The 22,626-nt window shown below is 40.9% G+C and overlaps 1 protein-coding gene across 8 annotated transcripts in view; it reads right to left on the bottom strand.

The window, feature by feature from the left end:
- ncor1 (nuclear receptor corepressor 1) overlaps positions 1–22,626 on the bottom strand; it is a 109,691-nt gene that overhangs the window by 41,983 nt on the left and 45,082 nt on the right. For 5 of the 8 annotated variants that reach the window (XM_036580556.1, XM_036580560.1, XM_036580563.1 and 2 more), the window contains 3 exons: positions 6,177–6,307; positions 4,381–4,568; positions 2,564–2,668 (listed from right to left, as the gene is read on the bottom strand). In XM_036580556.1, the coding sequence (XP_036436449.1) occupies positions 2,564–2,668; positions 4,381–4,568; positions 6,177–6,307 (424 nt within the window). Of the gene's footprint in view, positions 1–2,563; positions 2,669–4,380; positions 4,569–6,176; positions 6,308–12,142; positions 12,170–22,626 lie in introns of those variants that run through there. The other 3 variants (XM_036580562.1, XM_036580557.1, XM_036580559.1) reach the window with 3 other exon arrangements.

The following is a 22,626-nucleotide window of genomic DNA, read 5'->3' as shown; positions in this document are numbered from 1 at the left end:
TTCAAAGCTATATGAGTAGAACGCAAAAAGTTTTTCTGCAACACTTCCTATGTGCTATAGCTGTGCTTTGTACCATCTGCTACACAGGCTCTCCAGCAGTAGAGCACAGTCCTTCTCTTCCAGTGTACGGTAGCCTTTAGCTGCTGCAGTAGTCTTTCTATGCAACCTTCTTCGGCCAGGTTAGAAACACTCACCAAAATTCAAGTTCTACACTGCCCTCTGGTGGAGTGTAGAGTCCATTGAATGATGTATAATGTTAGAGAGAAGCTAAAAAAAATCCTAATTTACTTAACTGATTTATGTTTTTCAAATTTCATGACTATTCAAACATTTGAAAGTTCTGACTGCCCTGCTGCATCCACATCCCCCCACACACCAGCTTGTTCACATAAATATTCATACAGTTCTTTCTCTCCTCTAGTGACCTCTGGACCTCTTATAAAGTAACACGCAAACATGACTAGAGCTGAAATCCAAGGGCTGGCGCGTGCCCAACTGGGTGAGACAAGCAGATGGCATCAGCCCACATCCCCTCACACAGAGTGGGCATGACACAAATCCATCTCTCTCTCTCACACAAACACACACACACACAAGTTGAGGTTTAATGGAGCTAAAGGCCAGTCCGATTACAGCATGGGGGGCAGCGGAGAGGTGAGAAGAGGACAGTGGGCAGGACTAGAAACAAGCCTCTCTGGTCTGTGACTGTTCCAAAAAGCACAACTTGCCCCAAATTGACCTACCCATGCCCCACCCACAAACGCATTCTTTCATAGCAATAGCTGCCAGGCTGGACAAGCTTAACAGAACTCTGGCAAACAGAATCGTATTCATGATAAGCTAATGATAAATTCTTGCAAACAGCTCTATGTACGCCTGTGAAAAGTTAGTCAATTCAATAAATTAAGCTACTTTGAGGAAAATTCCAAAAATCAAATTTCTGACCAATTCAACTGTTGAAATGTGAACAAAGTCAGAGTGAGCTGATGCGAAATTACGCATTGCAGAGAAACGTATAGATTCAGCTTGCTTCACAGTGGTGGCTACAATCAATCATATCGCTGCTGTCAGAACAAAACCTTGTATCTCCATTTTTGTTGTTTTTCAGTTTTTGACAATTTCAAAGTGCAAGTTTACATTGTGTGTAAATTAATGATGAATGAAGCAACAGAAATTAGCCAAAACGACAAAACGTCTGGTTCCACTGACTTACATTGAAAGTACAATGTGTTTTTCCTTCTCCTGTAAAGTTACCATTTTGGACATACCAGGTTTTCTTCCGACATCAGCAACATGCATCATTTATGCAGAGAGTTTTGAGAAATTGGTCAAATTCCTTTTAAGGTGCACCACTGCTTACACAAGCATTCAATTGCACACACACAGCTTGTATAATCTTCACAGAAAAGTCCTGTCAATAGAATCAGACACTTTAGAGCAGCCGCACATGTCTAAGGTCACCAAGCTTAATGCCAAGCATTGGCTAAAGGGATATAAAGCGCTCCATCCAGTATCTCTGGGATGAGCTGGAGTTGAATTTGTGATCCAGAACTACAAGAGTACTGACCAACATCAGTCATGTCCACTCCACATTCTGATTAAAGCCTGACAAATCCTGAGAAATTTTCAGTGTTTCTGTGGACTGCTCTGCGACTATGCACTGGAACTATTCATAATTAAAAGATTTTAAATATCACATCCGCAGCATCAAGACATCTACAGCTATCGTAAATGTGAAAGCAGCATTCCTGCAAACAAAAGGGCATGTAAACAAAACACAAGTGCCTTGGACTTTTCCAACGAGAGACAGAGATGGAGAGAGAGAGAGACAGAAGTCAGTGGGTTTACCTGCCTCCCATTACTATCCCCATGACAACTGCTTCCACCTGAGACATGCTCTATCACCACGGCAACGCACCAACTCCAAACAGGCTGGCTTTCGATAGATGGAAGGTGAGAGAGAAGGACAGATGGATGGACGGACAGAGCAGCGAGGACGAAATACAAGAAGAGAGTAAGCAATGGCTTGTTTTGAGAGGGAGAAAGAGGGAGGGAGGGGAAGAACACGAAGGAAAGACAGAAAACCCTCAAATGTCAGAGGACGCAGGCTGAAGCCAGCAGTCCTGATGGATCTAACAGACATGTTTCTGAAAGAGCAGAATGAAAAAAGAAAAAAAAAATGTTCTATGTAAACAGCTCTTCTTTCATTTCCTTGGCTGTAAATCTCAGCGCAGAAGTGGGTCAGTGCGCAGAGCCACGGCTCAAAGCGAGCTCACGTTTGTTTTGTCTGTTCTTTTGCTTTTTCGGCCTCAAGTTCAACAGCCTGTCCATCCAAACACCACCAGTTTAACTCACACACCACTGGACAACCCAGCAAAGTCCACTTCCTTTGTTAACGTGAACCAGAAACCAGTTCCTTTACGGCTTCCTTCGTTATGAGATAACGTACTGAACAAAAGTAAACCTGAAGAATGAGGCTCTGACAGAAAACCTCCAAGGACAAACTGAAAGCCTGCTGTGTAGTCTGTGAGGAGTCTGTTCTTGTGTATAAGTGTGCACGCACCTCGTGCTTGGGCATCCATGGTGCTCACAGGGGCAAGTTTAGTAAGCTCTCGCACAGGCTTCTGCACTGGCTCCGGTTTGGGAGGAGGGACAGGCTCCGGCAAAACTGCCATAGAGAAAACATTTATGTTATGTACATAAGTCATTTTCTCAGATTCTGAGGCATATAGAGAGAAAGAGACTGTATGCGCTCGTGGGTGCTGCAGGATTCTTTGGAGCAATGCCACAGAACATGGGTGCCCAAACTTTTTATCTTTGGGGGCCAAAGTGCAATATCTGTGGTGGGCCGAGGGCCAAAACAATAAAACAATGAAACAATATACAAATAACGAAGGTACAGAGGTTTCAAATTGAGCCAGTATTTTACACATTTACATCATATTTTGTTACTAAAATAAAATACAATTGCAAAAAGAAGTTCCATACAGGCCGTAATAAGGATGTAATAACGTCATAGCAGACGTCATATGCTACCATGAGTTGATAGATTATGTTCAGTATTATAATAGCGACATGTTACCAGCAATGCCATAACAGATACCATAATGTTTGAGGTCATGCTAGCTTATGTCATGCTAATTTTTAAGGTAACACCTCACTGCAGGCCAGTATTTATAAGACTACATGACACATGCATAAGCTTAAAGTGGGCAATGATGATATTTTATCATTATCATGACAAACAATATGCTTTTGTGATATCATGGATGTTATCAGTATTTAAAGAACACTCACCAACTGCAGATTTCATTAAAAAGAGAGCATAGTTAGACTTTAACTGGAATTAGTGTGGTACAGTATAAAATGTTGAATAAACCATTGTACCCAGAGTTTTTATTAGCTGTTTTTAAACATGGCATTACTAGTGCACCGTGCCTGTGTGAAAGTATTACGATGTGTATTGTGCATAGTGAAAATTTCTTTAAGCATCACAATATGATAATTTTACTATATCGCACATTCCTACATGGCATCATAACTTACATAAACCTACTTCACCATTTATAAAAGGCTTATTCTAACAGACATCAATGGCCATAAAGGTTGCTTTAGTCAACTTCGATGTTAGGCCAGGTAACATCGATTTGTTTGTGTGACACTTTTTTGGGTGAAATGACAAAGCATGTTATAATAACTGACCTTGTAGTATGGAGTTCATCATAGTGACAATGTTAGTGATGCAACATAACCAAAATGTCAGAAATGGTAAATTTAAATCACCCTCACTTTTGTTAAACTAACCATGGCGAGCTGTTATATTTGTCATCTGACATACATTTTGTCATTATTATGTCAACTTGACATCAAAACTGGCAAATGTAAACTTTAACAAACAACATCTATTGGAATTTGTTTTGCTTATGTAGATGTATGTCCATTGTCATGAAGGGCTTATGTAGGTGTCATGTAGCCTTATGAACACCATTGTACAGTACAGTTTTGCCACTTTTCCTAAGTGTACTCAAGTTAGCAGTCACAATGTCAAAACGCATACGGCATAACAACAGTAATGGTGTCATAACGTATGACAACATATCACATTAGCCATTGCATGTTTATGGCATGGTTATGTCAATGTTATGTAACAGGGTTCAGGTAAAGTTTTACCAAACACGTTTGGTCAGTCATTGGTGAGGAGGCGGGGTAAGAGTAAATTGTATAGGTTAACTTAACCTATAGACGAACCACCAACCTCCTGGAAGCACCTTTCAAAGCATGGTTCATTAAAGAACTATTTTTGTAAATGAGTTGTGAGAGTGTGAAGAACCCTGAATCCAAGTAAAGGAACCTTTACTTGTGCCTCAGAAGGACAGTTACCTGGTTCAGGCGGAGGTGGTGGTGGCTCCTCTGCAGCCACAGCAGCTGCCTCATTGGCCATGGAGCGGGTAGTGATGCGGCCCTTACGGCGGCCCTGGCTGTTGGCCGTCTTGCGGCCCCGTGGCGTGCTCTGCTCCTTGCCCTCCTCGTCCTCCCCCTCGCACTTCTCTTTGTCTTTGCCAATGTCCCTGAGCACAGAACGCAGCCAAGAATTAACACGCACACAATCCCTTACGCAGTTTCTGCCTTTGTTTGCCTTCAATTCTCAACAGACCAACATAGATAAAGAAAATACAATAAATTCTTGTGATTTAACTGCCCAAGCTAATCAGCTCAGCAGCATAGGAGGCTGCTTAGTGTTCTAAAAGTATTACGCTTTGGGTAATATAAACTGCAGTGTACAAAGTAGGGACTTTTTTTTTTTTTTTAAATGGAGACAGAAAGTCTTTGTTTAGGTTTTATCTCTGGGTATCACTGAGTTTATGACTGGCCTGAAGCCTTTTAGGCCTAAAAATATATACAAAGTCCAGATCAGGAGTTATTCCTAAGCTGCGTGGAGTCCCAAGTTACTGACATAACTCATACCAGGAACTATAAATGTGAACTCTAAACGAGTTGATGCAATTAGACAGAAGATCTTGTCTACAACTTTGGCTTCATAAATGACATAACAGATTTTCCCCCTGCATGTTTACCTAAAATTTCCTCTGTTTCATTCATACAGGGCCAACCTATTTCCAGGAAGCCTACGTCGGACAGATCCTCAAGCGTACGTGCACAGGCGATCAGCATTTCTCCACCAAGTGAATTCTCAGAAAAACAACAGTGAGGTGGACCACAGCCCAGCACTGCTACCGAGGGTTTCATCCACTGGGTTTAAAGGTTCTTCAATAAGTGGCAAACACACCACAAGCTGTCTAGTTAGTAAAAGACCACTATTCCAGAAAGCAATGTAGTAGGATGGAGGAAAAGAGTGGTGAAGAAAAAAGGAAATGGAGAAAAAGGAACATAGATGGGCTGGAACCACTTCTGAAGAATTCTCACTTATGAACTGAAGAGGTTGGCTATGGCAAGAGGCCTAACAGCCTTTAATAAGTGGTCTAAGCTCACATTCCTCTCTCTACTAAAAAGAAAAACAACAAGCTAGTCCTGTATGAGCAACAAAAGCCAAACTCCACTATACAGAGCCTATTGGCATGTTAAAGAAAGGTCTGTGACCTGGAATTATTTAAGAGGCTCTTTATGGTAAGATGTGTTGACCTGGGATGACCTGCAGAACTTCTGCCGCCAATGCTGAAGGCTTGAATTTACGCTGGGCCCTTCTGTTGGATTAGTGTTGTCAGAGCAAAGGCAAAGGCCAGACAACAGGGTTTTTTAAAAAATAAAAAAAGAAATTTATGGGAGATGGATGTATGATGATAGAACCATGCCAGTATCAGCAGACAATTATTTTAAAAATATAAATGAATGAACAAAAAAGTTTAATAATAACAAAAAATTAAAAAACACCACAATGCTTAGATTTAACTGATTATTCAAATTGCTATTTGATGACACAGGCCTTTTAGGTGATGCTGGACTACTACAATAAATTGCTTACATTTTATTCGTTTATTTGTTACTGAATAATCCTTTAGAATTAAAAATATAATTACTCCACAACGCTAATGCAAGTGAACCTAGTTTCAGTTTCTACATATTATAAATGTTTCTGTATCTCCATCAACACATTTGTACATTAAAAAGGTTAGATATTGACATCGACCAAGAATTCCCATATCAGTGCAGCCACTCACTTTGAGTCCTCTTTTTCATCTTTCTCCTCCTCTTCCTTCTTCTCGTCGTCCTCTTTCTTCTCCGATTTCTCAGATTTATCCTCCTCGTTTTTGTCCTCAGACTTGTCTTCTTGTGAGGGTCGCGTTATCTGCTTTTAGAAAGAAGAGAACACAAAATAAAGCACATTTAGACGGCAGTTCTACTCCACTCTACAATTCCACACTGCCTGACAGATATACAGTATAAAGCTACAGATGCAATTAGGCCAATTAGGCATGATTGGTGCTATAATGCCTTTAGACGGCAGCGGTGAGTAATGTTTGTTTATTTGAGCTTGAGCTGTGACTTCCGTTTTTTTGGAAGCTACTAAGTGTCAAAAGCTAGGAAGCAAGATAGCTAATTAGTTCATTTAAGACTTGTACTATAGTAGTTGAACAAAATGAAAAAAGAATTTATTTGTAATAGCATTTATTTATATTGCAATTAATTGTCAGCTAATATTTTATGATTGTGACAGGTTTAAATCAGATCATTAGCTTTACCAAGAGTAGTTCAAAACTAGTCTCATATCAGCACTGACGGTCATCATCTATAGAGTCAGACACTAAATAAAACTTAAAACATGGCTCAAGTATGGATAAGGTTGGATTCGGTGACCTCCCACCCTCTCTCTCCTGTCTCCCTCAAGTTAAATCTGCCCAATCCCACTTCCCTTTTAAGGCAACATAAATGCTACAGTGAGCAATTTTCTCCTCTTTTACAAGAATGCACTTCGACACAAGCAGAAAACCCAAGACAAGAATCTTGCAAACTCCTTGCTGGAAAAAGGGCAAAGATGAGAGGCAACTTTAGCTGACCTAGATGCGGCGTAGTTCTGCACTTCAAAGCAATCAGACTGGTGAGTGTCTATTGAAAATGGCCTGGGATTAGACTTAATCTGGTTGTGAGGAAAGCATGCCGATGCATCTCCGGCCTTATCGTCCAGTACCCTGCAGGACTTGGACTTGGAGACACGCGGCGTCCGGGGTACAAGGGATCAACTTTAACAGCCAGGTGACCAATGAGCTTTGCCCAGAGAACGTGTGTGATAAAGGTCAAATCTGAGGTAAATAAAAATGGATGGTGCTATTAATGGCCATTTCACAAGAAAGAGAGGTACAGGAACACAAACACATACGGCAGGCTCATCAAGATGTAATGAGTATGGAGGAACAATGAATGCCCTGAGGTGACTCTGGTCTGGTCCTCAGACTTGTTAAAAAGAAAATAAGAGCGAGACGGTGACAAATATAAAAAGAAGAAAAAAAGTCAAAAAGCAAGAGCACTAAAGAGGGGATGGCCAGTTGGTGTACTCTACAAAAAGATAAGATTAGCGCTATGAGGCCCTTTGATGATGTTCACATGGACAGGGTTGTCTGGAAGGACAGACTTCACAGAGGCTCCCAAATCACAATAGACTCATTGTTGACAATACTCAGTTCAAAGAGGCCAAGAAAGCAAAGGCTTTACAGAGGGCTCGGGGCAGATCAGAGGAACATGAGGCGCTAGGCGGCCCAGTGACTGGGTTAAAGCTACACGCGCTCAGATGACCCTGTATGGAAAAACAAAAACAACAAGGCTGATGCTGTGACACAGCCTAGCCTTAAACACAACCTCTCCCTTCCTGGAGTGCACAGGCTGCTGGGGAAGGGCAATGGCCAAGCTCACACCCTGAGTAAGAGTGGATGGGAACAGAGAACCTGGGAGAAGCACAAACCCTGGATAATCATTCTATGAGTTGTAATGTCTACTTACTCTAGCCTAGCACATCGGGCCTGTTTACCACAAAAGAAAATTACACTCCACATCAGCAGGGTTACTTCATTTGGGGGAAAAAAAAACAAAAAAAAAAAAACACAGTTACAATTAAACCAATTGTTGGAAAGCTTGCCACATAAACGACTGGAGAACATATGGGCCACACAGGGTCACAGACACTCCTCATCTTGTTTTTCTTTTGTCGTTTCAGCTTGTGGTATATTAAGGACATTTGTTTGCATGAGGAGAGTGGAGTAAGAGCAAGAAAAAGAAAGGGAGATAGAGTGCAAGTGAGAGAGTGCAAGAAAAGCTAAACACCCGAAGGGCTCCTGAACATGGCTACCACTCGAAAAAAAAAAAAAGCCCACATCATGCACACAAAGTCTCTGTCCTTGTGGAGACAGCAGTTAAGGCCTACGTGTCAAACACAAGGCCCACAGGTCAAGTCAGGCATATTGAGCCCTCAAAATTATTTTAATTTTCTATTCTTATTAGCCCGTTTCACCCTGAGATGCACTACAGACCCCAGCATGCACTCCAACATAGTGTGCATTCCGACTCCCAAAAACAGTCTATGGGCCAGAGATTACACAAAAAAGAAAAGACAACCTAAAACAAGTTATTTTGATTTAGAATTATTTTTGAATGAGTATTCGACGACTATTTTGCTGTTGCAGTTTTGGCAGGTTTTGAATAAACAAAGGCCTGTTTGGGTCATGGCAAAATGTTAAGCAAAAACGAAATAAAAGCACAGCTGGCCCACGGATTTTAAAAAAAAACTCTTTTAGTGGTTGAGTTTGACACCCCTGAGTTAGAGGGTCCCACAGAAACATGTAAGCGGCAGGACTCCGGACAGAAGACTGGAAGTTATCAGACATTGAGGGGAAGGTTTGGCCAATGGAGGTCATGGTCTTCCTACCAGGAAGCAAGAGAAAATACTCCAGTAATAAGAAACAGGAAAATCAGGCTTCTTCCTTGTCCACTCCATCCAGCACCCTGGCTACTTGATGCCATATAAGCACACATGTGAGGGCAGCTTCCCCCCCTTGGAGTTGGAGGGATCACTATCCACCATTAAAAGTGACAAGACGGGAAAAAAAAAGCTTTTGCCAAACTTTTGCTAAGCAACATATCTGGATGTCAGCCACTACAGAGAGCTACTGTTTGTATAGGTAGCCAATTATAGGCTCAGGAAAGGCAACCAGACCAAAAATTACTTTGTATGGTGAAGATAGGAGGTCATCACAGTCTCCAAGCTGCCACCTCAAGCTATGGACTGTTAAGCTAAGCACCCAGAGCATTTGTGTCAAGGGACAGGGTACAGATTTGAAGCAAAAAAAAAGGCTTCTGAATGACTGTGAGGAGGACAGGAACGTCCCAAACGGATACATCTCATCTGCTAGCCAGTAGGGGCTGGCACACTGGGAAAAAAAGAGCAGAGTAATACACAGAAAGGCATACCCACAGTGAGATACTGAAACGAATGACAGAGATCTTGCATGTTTACAGACCAGCATCCCATGTCTAGTGCTACTTTTGAGTCCATGGCGACCTGCTGCGAGGATGTTTTCCTCTTGCAAGTGTTGAGAGCATGCGGTAACAGCCACAGGTCCTTTATCATGGTTTATGACGGTGGGATGGGGGAGCTGCACCCCTCCTCTGGTTGTTCCACGAAAGAGAGAGAACTAAGGGAACTAGGCTGCCTCAGCCAAGCCAAACAACCCATGCGGACACCAGATGGGGCCAAGGAATGTCAAAAGCTCAACTGTGGACAGAGGGTAAGTGGGAGAATAGGACCGAGAGACAAAAAGTAAGAGACACTAAATAGAAGTGAAAGTTGTGAAATCACAACAAAAAGCAACTATTTAAAGAGGACCTTGAGACAGGGTAGAAAAAAGTCCAAGTAAGTGAAGAGCAATAATAATAAAAGAGCTAGAAATGAAAGGCTTGAGGGTCATTCTCGGGAAGCTCAGAGCAGTGATGGCGCTCACGTCATCCATATGTGGGTATTTATGTTCCTGAACCCTTTACCACCACTTGGGCCGCATTAATAAAGTAGTACATTCGAAATAATAAACAATCAGTTTTACTTGAGAGAGGTCAATAAGCTAATCTCATTATAGAACTCGCCTGCCCTAAAAGACCAAGTATGAGGTAAGTCTTCAATCTTGTTCTTCAACTTCATAGCTTCTTCTCCATATTAGGAAGCAGGTCATATGAGAGATGACCAGTACCTTTGCTCTCAAACTAAGAACAAATACATTCACTGTCCTCTAACCCAACCACAGCAACTTGAATCAAACAAAAATGCATGATAAATAGCATCAGAAATGGTCCGACTATCTGAAGACTAAACCTTTTAACTTTGAACACAGGCTTCACACAGACAGCAAGTCAATTCCAAGTTCCCTTCCATAGAGCCAATACATATCTAAGGTTTTCTTAAAAGTAATAAACTGCAAAAACTGGAACCTGATTTGGACAGCTTTCACATTCCGACACGGCGTTTTCAGCTAACGATCACGATCATCAGCTAAAAGCGTGCCTAAACCCATCAAGGGAAAAAACATAACTAGTCTAAACACAGGATTAGATTCTTGATTCTGTATCTCTGGTCACAGTCCTGGTTAAGTGCAGGACCTGGAATGGTAGTATTTGTGTTGGAACAGCAAGATGTTCCAACTGGCCTCTTCCTCACTCCCGGCTTTTGCCAGCGTTCCTCCACACAGATGTTGCTTAAGCCCTTTTCACACTACACAATTTACGAGTCACTATGCTGGCAACACCTTTCACATGATACAAATGGCCTCAGTGTTCTAGAACAAGATTCATACACAACTGGCAAAATCCTCCCCTAACAGCCAGGTCCAGTTTCAACTAATTGAAATTCTGAGTCCAAGGCTAGCAAACTTGGGAAAAAGAGAATCCTGATTAATCCTAATCTAAAACTAGTCTGAATCCAGAAATCTAGCCTCTAGGAGCTATTACAAATACAAAAGTCAAAGTAGAAGTTGTGTAAGTGTGAAAAAAGGATTTAAAGTTCTCTGAATGCTGCTAAGAGACTGTCTCCCCTCTCCCTCAGTGTTCGGTTGGAGGCTTTGAGTCTCTCCCTTTTCTGCTGATTCACCAGGCACATATTTGAGTTAGGAAATGACAGGCTCGCAAGCCAAAAGCCTCCAAACGGCTTTTGGAAAGACTCCGCGATCACGGCTCTCTGACTTGGTTCTACTGCAAATCCACATTCCAGTCTGAAAAGGCGTCTCTGTTTAAAGAAACCCTTACACACTAATAAACTCAATTAAACATCCTACTGATATTTAAAAGTTGGATAGAACAAGAGCTCAAGCAAACAGATACTTGAAGTAAAAGAAATTAAGAAAAAAAAAAAGCACCACTCCAAAGATCTGTTAAGAAACCTAAGTCGTAGTGCAGTCATTTGTGCCAGTGGCCTGGAGATCTCTAATGGGATCTACCTAATCTAGCCACACCCCTCTAAAGCAACCTGCAATGACATGTTTGAATATTTATCCCCTATTAGAGACAGAGAAAGCAAGAGCGTGTGAAAGAGCTCTCTGTTAAAAAAAATAATAGGTTCATCCTGCGAAAGGTTAACTAGTAAGGGAACTCCAGAGCGGCCTATGGCCTGAATTTCAGTTGGCAGCTGGGTCAGCCACGGAGCAGCGCAGGGAGAAAAACACAGACAATAGCCAAAAGTTCCTGAAGATCCTAACAACTCTTTAAATAAGAGTGATTATTGATCTTTTCTCCCTGACCCAAAGTGCAACAAACAGCTGGTTGTCCAAGTTCAGAGAAAGTGGCAGAGGTTTTTCATTTCAGAGAGCATGAAAGTTGAGTTCTGACTTAGAACAACACTGCCCTGGTCATAGGACATGTCAAAGATTAGCTTCATGCTAGGCTATGTCCACATAAGAGAGAGAGAGAGAGAGAGAAAGAGAGGGAGGGAGAGGGACGTGGGCAGGGCAAGCCTGGGGCAGAGGGAAGGTTTATAAACGAGAGAAATCAAGTGACAAAACGCACAAGACAAAGTGAGAGAGACAGCGAGAAAGACAGAGAGTGGGTGAGAAAACAAGACGTGAAAAAAACGGAAACCATACAGCAAAGAAGGCATGAGGGACGGCGCAAGAGCAGAACTATTAAACTTACTTTCTCACTCGCGCACACACACTACCTTTACGCTCATCTGTCAGTACCCTCCACTCAGGAAAAGTCTCTTTTGGCCCGTTTACAAATCCCGGCACGGTATCCTCCGGAGCTCAGCCGTGCCGAGAGCAGCAGGAACAGAAGCGGGGAAACCAGCGGCGGCGCAGGACCATGCGCACGCAGCATGGTGACGGCCGCAGAACCACTCGTCTAATCTGGAGCTGCAGGCAGCCGAAGAACTCTTACACTCCTCACTGTCACGGCATGTTATTGGCCCACATAGGCCAGCTCCAGAAGCACGATACATCCCTCTCTCTCGCGCACACACACATGCACGCAAGCTAGTCGGCTTTAATCTGGGTGACAGGGTCAGGCCAGGTGATGGGCAGCGAGCGAGAGAGACTGGAGCACAGCCCAGGCCCGGCACAGCGCTGTTTTTGATTGGCACTCACAGCCGCTCGGCAACTTTCTAGCTCCTGTTGGAGAGAGTGGGACATACCACTGTGCCGTGTACGTAGAGGGGTGTCTACCCCCCCGCATATAAATGCACACACGCTCCATTCGGTATGTATTAAGCTAGTACAGTACAACATACACAATCTACCAGCAGGGGCCATGTCTCTCCCTCCCTCCTTTTTTTCCCCTTCCATCAATGCCTATTGTTTCCTCCCTTTCCACCCTCACCCCTCCTCCTGCATGCTGAAGTGGTCCCAGGGGACTCTGAGCAAGTACAAAAAGCTCTAGCCAGAAGTCTGTTTGGAACGGAGCCGTGTCAGCACTCAGGGGCTCCAGCTGAGCTGAGGAGAACTGACACCGCTGTTGTTTCTGCGGACCTGTTTAGAGAGAGCCGGGGATGGACACTCTCAACTGGAGCGTGACGCAGTGGAGCAAACGCGCTACCCTATCTCCTCAAGCCAAAAGGTCCCTCCTCCCCAGAGTCAGGCGCAATCATTGGTTTGGTTCTTTGGGCTGCTTTGTCAAAAACATCTCATGAAGGGGACAAAAACACAATCTGAACGTACACTACCTCTTGCCATATGGGTGGAGTTTCTTTGCAAAGCATTCGGAAAACTACTTTGATGTACTAGTGGGTCAGTATACAGTAAATAAGCATGTAGAACACGACGTCTAAGCACTGTGAACCAAGTGAACGTTAGCCCTAGCCACTGTCTAGTCCACTGCATCTTACGTAGTTCACTTTGCTTGGGAGGCAACAAACAAAGTAATGGCCGGTCTTTTAGGGTTAGCCTTAGCCAAACAGACACCAGAGCGTTTCTGATTCTTCCTGCACAACCTAAAAAGAACTGCCTGACACAGTCAGCTGCATCAGACACATTTCTCAGGGCTTGTGCATGCAAGTCATAGACCAGCTGGTAATGATATTGCAAATGACTAATATTTTCCGAATTCCAGCAGGGTCTGACGGCTGGAGGCATGAATGCATGGGACGCACATGAGGCAAATGACTTGAGAAATTCGATGAAGTTGAAGTTGGCTTCTTATTTGAATTTCCTGTTCCACCTTAAATAGAGCAGCAGTTACATTCAGGCTCCTGTATTTAAAAGTGAAGAGACATCCCTAGAAAAGCATGTTTATACTTAAGCATTTGATTGTTGGCATAATGGCATAAAATGGTTTTCTTTTTACACACACACACACACACACACACACACACACACACAAATGATATATGCCAAAACCACCAGAAATTGTAAGTATACCATGATATAATTTTTTTGCTAGCTACCAGCCACTACTAGCTTAATGCAAGATATCAACAGAAAAGAAGAAATAAAGCTACTGGAAAGGCTAAGCTGTGTAACCAATCAGTCCAAAAAAACACTGTTTCTTTGTGAAGTAGTCAGATACAAGTTTGATATCAAGTTCTCATCATGTAAGACAGAGGTGCCAAGGCTAGTCCTTACAGTTTAGTTCCAGCCCTAATCTAATATATTTACTAGTCAAGGCCTTTAGCAGCGTCTTAACATAAGAGCCAGGCTTTTTGATACCAAACTCTACGGGGTGGCAGATCACCAGGACTAGACATAGGACATCATATGTAAGGTATCAAACCAAAATGACAGCACTATAGGAGAGAATAACCTGTAAAACTGTGCATCAGACACTGACTGACACTGCAACCATATAGAACTGTCCAGTCCCAATGTAGACCGCGTAATAATAGTTGCTAGACTTCTGAACGTTTTGGGACTGTTTTCTAAAGCATTTTCCAAAACCACTCGTTTGTGAAAGCACTGCACCCTACAATAACAGAAATGATAACAATTATGTCAAGAAAGCACATACCTTGTCTTGCAAGTAACTAAATTTGTTCTTGTTCATTCCTGCCTGCTAAATACAAAAAGCAGTTTCTGTGCTGCAGACTTCTTCAGGCTTATACTGCTATAGCATCCCATCCCTCAGGGATCTAGGGGACAGGATGGCTCTGCTATTTCTGCAAGAATACTGGCATTTATTAGTCTGAATGTCGTCCTCTACTCAATTCCTAGAGTCAATCTGAAATGGAAATGGACCTTTCTTCCCCCCATTTTATTGATGTTTTTGGCCATTTTAAGCACAATGCATTTTGTCATGCCATTTTAAAGACAATGTCTGGTTATGTCTCTTTGTACAAGAGGCAAGGAAATAATATACTAACCAATAATAAAGGCATGCCTTCCCTTCCCCTCTCCTTACCACCACATATGATCACGCAAAAACGGCTGTTTTTCACGATACAATTGCATCTTAATGTTGAATATCATTGCACTCATTTCTTTTAACGTGACACTCCTGTTTAGCTGGTGCATTTTTGTCCATCTCTAGTGTCAGAAAAACAAAATATCAAGGTACATAATGTGTATCATAAACATGCCTTTGAGTATCGCAATGTTATATTTTTGCCACACTGCCCACTTTTACTAGAACTGTGATTTTATTACTGCACATTGCAGTGACACTCCAACTAGTACACACATAAAGACACATCCATTTAAAACACTTACACCACCACTCATCATAAATTAATAAAATGAAGAGAAAGGACTACATCACTGAAAAAATACCAAAGTAATCTTCAATATTTATGGGTCATCATTCTGTGGGTGAGACACGCTCTCACTACAACACGCATACACATTTGCACACTCTCAAAACAGGCAATGGATCTCTTTTGGTGTCCTCCACAGTGCGAGAAGGTCAGTGTGTGAGTAGGCTTGGACTCAAATCATCTTTTTAATTATTGATATTGAACTCCTGACATTGGGCCACATGCATCCAGTGACCCCACAGTCTCCTCTTGTGATCAATGCTGCAGCAGGATACAAAGAGGCTACTTTGTTACACACACACGCATTACAGCTGCATAATATGAACAAAATATTTCATTCACATATTGCGATTACAGTGCTACACATTGCAATCGCAATAGCATTTGCAGTATGTTAAACACCTTCATGTAACATTTTTGTGATTTATTAAAAGAGATCATCTGCATCACAGATTTCTACAATACTGCAACAACTAGGGGCACACCAAATATTTTTCTCTCTCGATGCTGACCTTGATCAGATACCAGTGCACTGTTAAAACAACCACAACTTGTAGCAGCAAAGTATCATCATATATAGCAGGTTAGACCACATTTCGTCCCCTGCACCGAAATGAATTCTTGCCCGAAACCGATAATCAGGACATGCTGGGTTGAAACTGAAAACTTGACAATAAATAAAAACAGTTTACATAGAATAAACGTACCAAAGGAATGTAGGCTACAGTATGTGAAACAAGATCAAATGTCTTTGACAGTAGATGTTGGCTAGTCATTCAAAGCAACAAATTCCATCAGTTACACATTGCACTGTTTGTTTGTTTTTTTTTTAAAACCTGAGGCTACAGATGGTGTCTGTGTGCCAGCAGGAACTTCTGCTCATGTTTTGCTGTATTCTGTTTATTGAGTAGGATGGGTTTTCAAGGGGTTCCAAACCTGGGATCGTTGGTCAATGTATCCCTCTTAAAACTTGGCATGAACAGAGATCAAATCGCTTGTCTAACATCCCACGAAGAAACATGGAAAATACATCAACAACATTTTCACATGCCGCATCCTATTCACTTCAGCAGAGACTTCTGCTGCATTGCACGGTGCATAATGATTTGTGGTGCAGCAAAATTTGCCTTCAAAGTTCAGCAGATTTTGACTTTGGCTGTCGCATTGTGTAGCCAATCAGGCAATGGCAGAATGGTCTTCGTCACAAACGGTTTTCTCTGAGAGTAGAGACGGGCAATGGGGAGGTCTTTCTCTTCTTTGAATCCATGGCAGCTTTACATAATAATGAAAATATATGATTTCATATAAAGCTGTTGACAGTGAAGATCTGGAGGGAGGACGTTTGATTGGATAGTTCACATGGCTTAAGAAGGAAGGCAAAATTTAAACCATACAGAGTCCTTATACAACTTGCTAAGGTAGCTAGTTAGCTAGTAAAACAGAGTAAGCTAACTGTTGAGCTTGTGTGAATATACATGAGTAAAATCTGCCCAAAAAAAGACATACTCCCACAGTCTAGATGTTTGATTTTGAAAACTGTAAAAGCATTAAAACAATGTCTATATTTTAGTCTCATAGCAAGCTTCTGCGCAAAGCGAACAATGTATTCGATTTTTCACAGCCCCAGATATGTTTTAACATGGCTCCTTAATTTTCACAACGACACAGAAACGCCCAAAAGTGATGAGCAGAGAGATCCAACGTGGCAGAATGAGAAAAAGTGCAAGTGGGCGCCTCCCATTCTATTAATAAGCTGCTGGTCGAACTGATGAAGCAGTTTTTTTCATCACTATCTCACGTTCATTACCATTTAAATTATTTGTAATGTCTTAGATTCTGACAAGTAGTTGCCAACCTATTTAAATTTTGTGTTTTTTACCCACTCCCCTCAAAATTTTCAGCAGATCTCATTCTTTTGGCCAAAAGCAATTTTTTTGCGATTTCAGTGATCAAAATTTGGCTGCACCCCTGGCTGCAACAACACATAAGTAATATCTATTTCTCTCACAAATTTAGCTAAATTCAACAATGCAAAAGGTTGCATTAATATTTCTCTTCGTACTGAATATTTTTCAATCAGTGTTTACACACAATTCTTTTGAAAGAATTGCAAATTTTTTAACTAAATTGTTCTAGATGGTCTATAAAATTCAGTTAAAGTTTTATAATGATCATGACTAAAACCAGTATGGAATGTTGATCCATCAAGGAAATCAATATCTGTCTAATAAAGTATTTTCGCTGATACCGATCCAGTATATCAGATAAGCACATCACTAGCGATTAACAACTAACGAATGATATATTGTGCAGCCCTACCACACAAACACAGCCAGAGAGTCTGTTCTTTGTGCGCATGCAAACAGCAGACAAGCCTTTTATTTTCCTTGAAGGAAACAATAGAGGATGTGATCTCTCCTCATGCAAAATGTGCTTTCCATTCAACACTAGAAATGAGCAATTCTACTCAAGCTGAACAACGCATGCAATATGGAAGAGAGCTTCAGGGCTTTGGAACAAAGCCAGCATGACTCAGTAAAGTAATTATACGCTATCAACACTCTTCCCATACTGTGGTGGTGCCGATGCTGTGTACAGACCACTCAAATAGCAACAAACAGCAACTTCAGGACAAAGAATAAGAGATTCATGCGAGCACACTAGTGCAGGCTCCATTAACCACCAATAAAAGAGAATCACAGAGGAAGCGGAGGAAAGACATACAGCATGGAACGAGGGAGGTCAGGGAAAAAAGAGGAGCGAGAGATAAGAGCAGAAGAGGATGTGGCTAGGCCAGCAGTAGCCTCCGGGGAGAGGACGAAAAGGAGAGCAAGCTAGCAGAGTCACGCTGCCACTAAAAGCACAGTATTAGAAAGGAATACATCCAAGTAGGAGAGAGCAATATGGCGAAAGTATAACACTGCGATACATGATAGGTATTACAATATTTAGCTGGAATGCACCAGCAAAACAGTACTGCCACATTCACAAAAAGACTGAAGAAATGAGCACAATGGTTTTCTTAAAATTAAATGCTAGCAAAATGCCTTCTCCAAAAGAATTTGAATCAAACAACTGGTAAATATAGTATTGTACCTCGAATCCACACTGTAGCCTACATACTGAAATAATCTGTCAACTAGTTTTATTTATTATCCCAATGAAAGCAGACTTCTTTAATAACAACAACAGTATTTTTATTACCTTGTGTATCTCATTATATCAAATGCATAATAAAAACAGCATATTTGAAAAAAACAAACTAACTAACACAAAAAAACTTTCGTTCAGTTTTTCAGCCAGGAATTTTCATTTTGGTGCAACATGTGCTGAATTTGTTAAGCGATGTTTGGAACTGGACGAATCTAATGCTACTTTTTTTTATTAAGGTCCGATGAGAAAATGATTGTGTCAAAACAGATGCCTGAAGATATCTAGTGTCTGCTGGACCACCCAGAGATTTACACATTAGCAGAAGGACTTTAAACTGGTTGTGCAATGGGACAGTCAATGTAAAGCCTGTGTCACACTTGCATATAATGGTAATTTAACAGGAAATAGTTTAAGCGTAAAAACAAGCAGAGAGATAAGAGGAAGACACAGTTCAGCGGTTGAGAAATTAACAGGAAACCTTGCAACGCTAAACATGGTCATCTCTTATTTATTTATTCATTCTTTCCCTTTATTTTTACTTTTACTTCTTGCTTTTTATTGTCTCTGAATCACGTTTTCCACATGTTTTAGTATATTTCCAGGTTCCAGGTTTATTCATTATTGTATTTATGCCACTGCCTTTCGTATTAACCACAAAAAGAAAAAAAAAAAGGTTTGTTTACAGGGAAAGTCCTGCCCTTCCATTAAAAAGTGCCAATCGCCCTGCTGGCCAAGGCGTATGTGGGAAGAGCTCTCCTTTATTCCAGAGACATGCGAAATACACTACAAATTTTTATGCAATTTTTGTCAGATTTCACCATTGCTTCCAAATGTTAATGTGACATTCAGTTTCAGGTTTCTAAGTTTCTCCCAATTCAAAAAGACAAGGGCCTGGATTTGTACGAGTGGAAATAACTGCCCAGGGCGTTTCCAAGATAGCCATCGAGTGGAACAATTTCCTATAAGGACTCGGATACAAGTCAGATTAGAAATCCCAGTAGGACTGACGCAGCAGTTTACCTGTACAAGATCCAATATAATTCCTGTGTACTAAAATCAGTGCACATAAAATGACATCTTAAACACCAGCCGGCAAACTGCAATGTTTTTGCGATGCTTCTGTTTTTTATTGTTGGGGTTTCAGTTTTCGTGTCACAGACCATGCAGTCTATATATGAAAACCAAGGCCCAAAAACAGCCTGTTTTCAATTCGTTGTTGTGGTGTCATAAAAACCCAAGGTATTTATGCTGAGTAAAATATAAATGCAACACTTTTGGTTTTGCCCCACGTTGCAGCAGTTTGATTAAAAAATCCAGGGTTTTCTCCTAGAAATGTGTTGCACTCCTACTGGCAAATGGTGGTCACACAAGATACTAACGTAGGAATTTTGTTTCACAACACTGTTTTCTTTTAAGGGTTTCAATAATAAAAAAAAATATTTTTGTTCATTTTACATATTCAGCCTACAGCAGTTTAGCTCCTCCCATTCAGACTGAAGTTACAAGGAGTGTTTCAGCCTGGACTGCATTCGAATGAGGTACAACACAGGGCCACCACCCACAAATGAAGATAATTACATACATCAGTTTTAAAGGTACAACGTAACAAACAGCCTGTTTAATTTAATTTAATTAAACAGCCTAGAAATGGCCATGTAAAAAAAAAAATTATGTTTTGGTACATAAAACCACAAACATCACGGAGAAAAACAGGAAAATGTAAGATATGGGCCCTTTAACTCTACAATTTAAAGACAATGAGCCACACAAATACCTTTACCAACTGACACTATGTGCTACGAGACTGTCTTAACTGTTGTGACTGGAGTTCTCCTCTTTCTGCATGTCTGGGTGAACAGAGTTGTTCCAGAGCACAGTGGGTTACACTTAAACTAGTTACCATTCAAGGACACAGAAAATAATTTGGAGGGCCTGAAAAGTGTTTCTCTCTCTCCTTCTTTCTTCCATTCCCTCCCTTCTCTTTATTTGCTTTCTAGTCCCTGGAAATCAGCATGGAGCCTCTCGTCTGTGGCAAGCAGATGAAACAGATTCCTAGTAAGCTGTGCAGCGCTCCATAAATCACAGAGAGAGAGAGAGAGAGAAAGAGAGAGAGTGAGACAGAGTGTGAGAGGAGAGAGACAAGAGGCGGGATGAGGGAATGAGGAGGGTGGAGTGTTGGAGAACACAGTGCCTGCTTCTCATTTAACCTCACACATACAAACAAAACGAGTTATTCAATCACTATTAGCTCTACAGATAACTCAGACTGGACCACCTTAATCTCATAATCTGATATAACAGCCCTCGTGTTATTAACTACCTTCTACTATCAACTACAGTCAAGTCAGCTCAGTGCTGCTGCAAGTGTAAGTGAATGAGGGTGCAAAAACTGGAGTAAGTATTACTGGCAGTAGCGCGCTCTGAACACCAGAGGGCTTTGAGACATACATAACCTTTACGATTAATACAGCGTACGAAAATAAGCTTTTTCTCCGCCGGGCGTAAAGCTTTCTAACAAAATAAATCCCCAAAAATCACAACCCCAACAATTTATAAGACTTTGAGAGTGGGTGTGCCCACAGCATAGGCCCCGCGCTGACTCCACCCACTTTAATAATAATAATAATAATAATAATAATATTAACGATAATATCTTTCCTTATAGAGCACTTTTCATACTGGTGGCAGTTCAAAGTGCTTGACAGACAGATGATAACGTTTCTTAAAAGTAAGCTTGAGTGTCTAATAAAAGAATTGAGTTTTACAGTTTAGAAGCACAGTAACTGAAAGAGGACCCCATTTATTTTATTTTCTGGAAAGTATATGCAGAGGGCCAGTACAAGATCACGTGCTGGAACATACACAAAAGACAATCTGTGATGTAAGCAGGTGCTAGGTCATTTAGAGACTTAAGAACTAGTAGCAGAACTTTAAAAATCTATCCTAAAATATACAAGTAGCCAGGGCGGTTTTTCAAAACAGGAGTGATGTGAGCTCTCTTCTTTGTTTAGGATCCATACAGCTGCATTTTGTATGAGCTGTAGAGGATGGATTATTTTCTTAGGAAGCCTGGTAAAAAGAGCATTACAGTAATCAATTCTGCTTGTAACAAATGCATGAACATGTTTCTCTGTGTCGCTCTGGGATAGAAAAGGCCAAACTTTAGCCGTATGGTATAAACAGATACTTTAGCAAATTATAAAAATATACTTTAGTGACTGCATTTACATGCAGGATAAAAGACTGAGAGCCCAGAATCCAAGATTACACCCAAGTTTCCTACTTCAGGTTTGGTATATGAAGCTAAAAGAATCTAGCTTTTCATATCTTTTATCTCTGAATTTTAGTACCAAAGATCAGTATTTCAGCTTTTTCCTCGATTTAGTTGTAGAAAATGTTGTGACATCTATTGAGAAATATCTGACACATAGCTGGTAAGCCTGTCAACAGACATCAAGAGTGGCTTATCAGCGAAACTGTTAGATTTCTTATTACACTCTTTAAACTCTTCAAAAGAAATGGTTCTTTAAAAATTCTTTAGTAAAAAAACAATGGATATACAGAGAACCATGAACTCTCAAAGACCCATCAGAATGCATAAATGGTTCTTTTCATGGTCAAATGCTTCTTCTCCATGCTGGAAAACAGAAAAAACACACACACACAACACTTTTAAAAACGGTTCTATAGCACCAAAAAGCATTTCACTACTGTCATGAATCATAGAAACCCCTGTTCAGTAATGTATAATCCTAATTTTCTAAGAGTGTGCTGTGTTATAACTTTTACATACTTAAATAAACATGCTGATTAGATAATTACTGTCATATTCGCTCCTTCTCCTACTTTGTTGAACGATGTGCAACACTTGGCAAATGAACATCAACTCTACGATTATGGAGAAGGTATGATGAGAAAATTACTTGTCCGCACACAAACTCCAGCTACTCTTCCAGGTGAGAATAAAGTATAAAGAATAAAGAACGCTGCTAAGCAACAGATTACAGTGGAAACACAGACATATAAACAGCATGCACTCTTAAAGGGGAATACCAACAATATTTCAAGTTTTCTGCTTAATTAAATGTTAATCATCCATTAGAGGAACTTGGCGAGTCAACAAAGCAATACTTCCTTCACAGAAAGCGACCACATAAAATTGTTATGAATACACTGCCTGATTTCTGAGACAATATTTTACAATAGTTTTGACAAGCTTTTGGCGTACATGTAAATAAACCCCAAAGAATGCATAATTTTTCAGATTTATCACTATTTTATCATAACACTACATATAAAAACTACAAAGA

This window comes from Colossoma macropomum, unplaced genomic scaffold (assembly GCF_904425465.1).
Source record: "Colossoma macropomum unplaced genomic scaffold, Colossoma_macropomum, whole genome shotgun sequence".
Taxonomy (NCBI): domain Eukaryota; kingdom Metazoa; phylum Chordata; class Actinopteri; order Characiformes; family Serrasalmidae; genus Colossoma; species Colossoma macropomum.
Note: the sequence above shows the minus strand (reverse complement) of the source record. Positions and strands in the feature narration are given on the sequence as shown.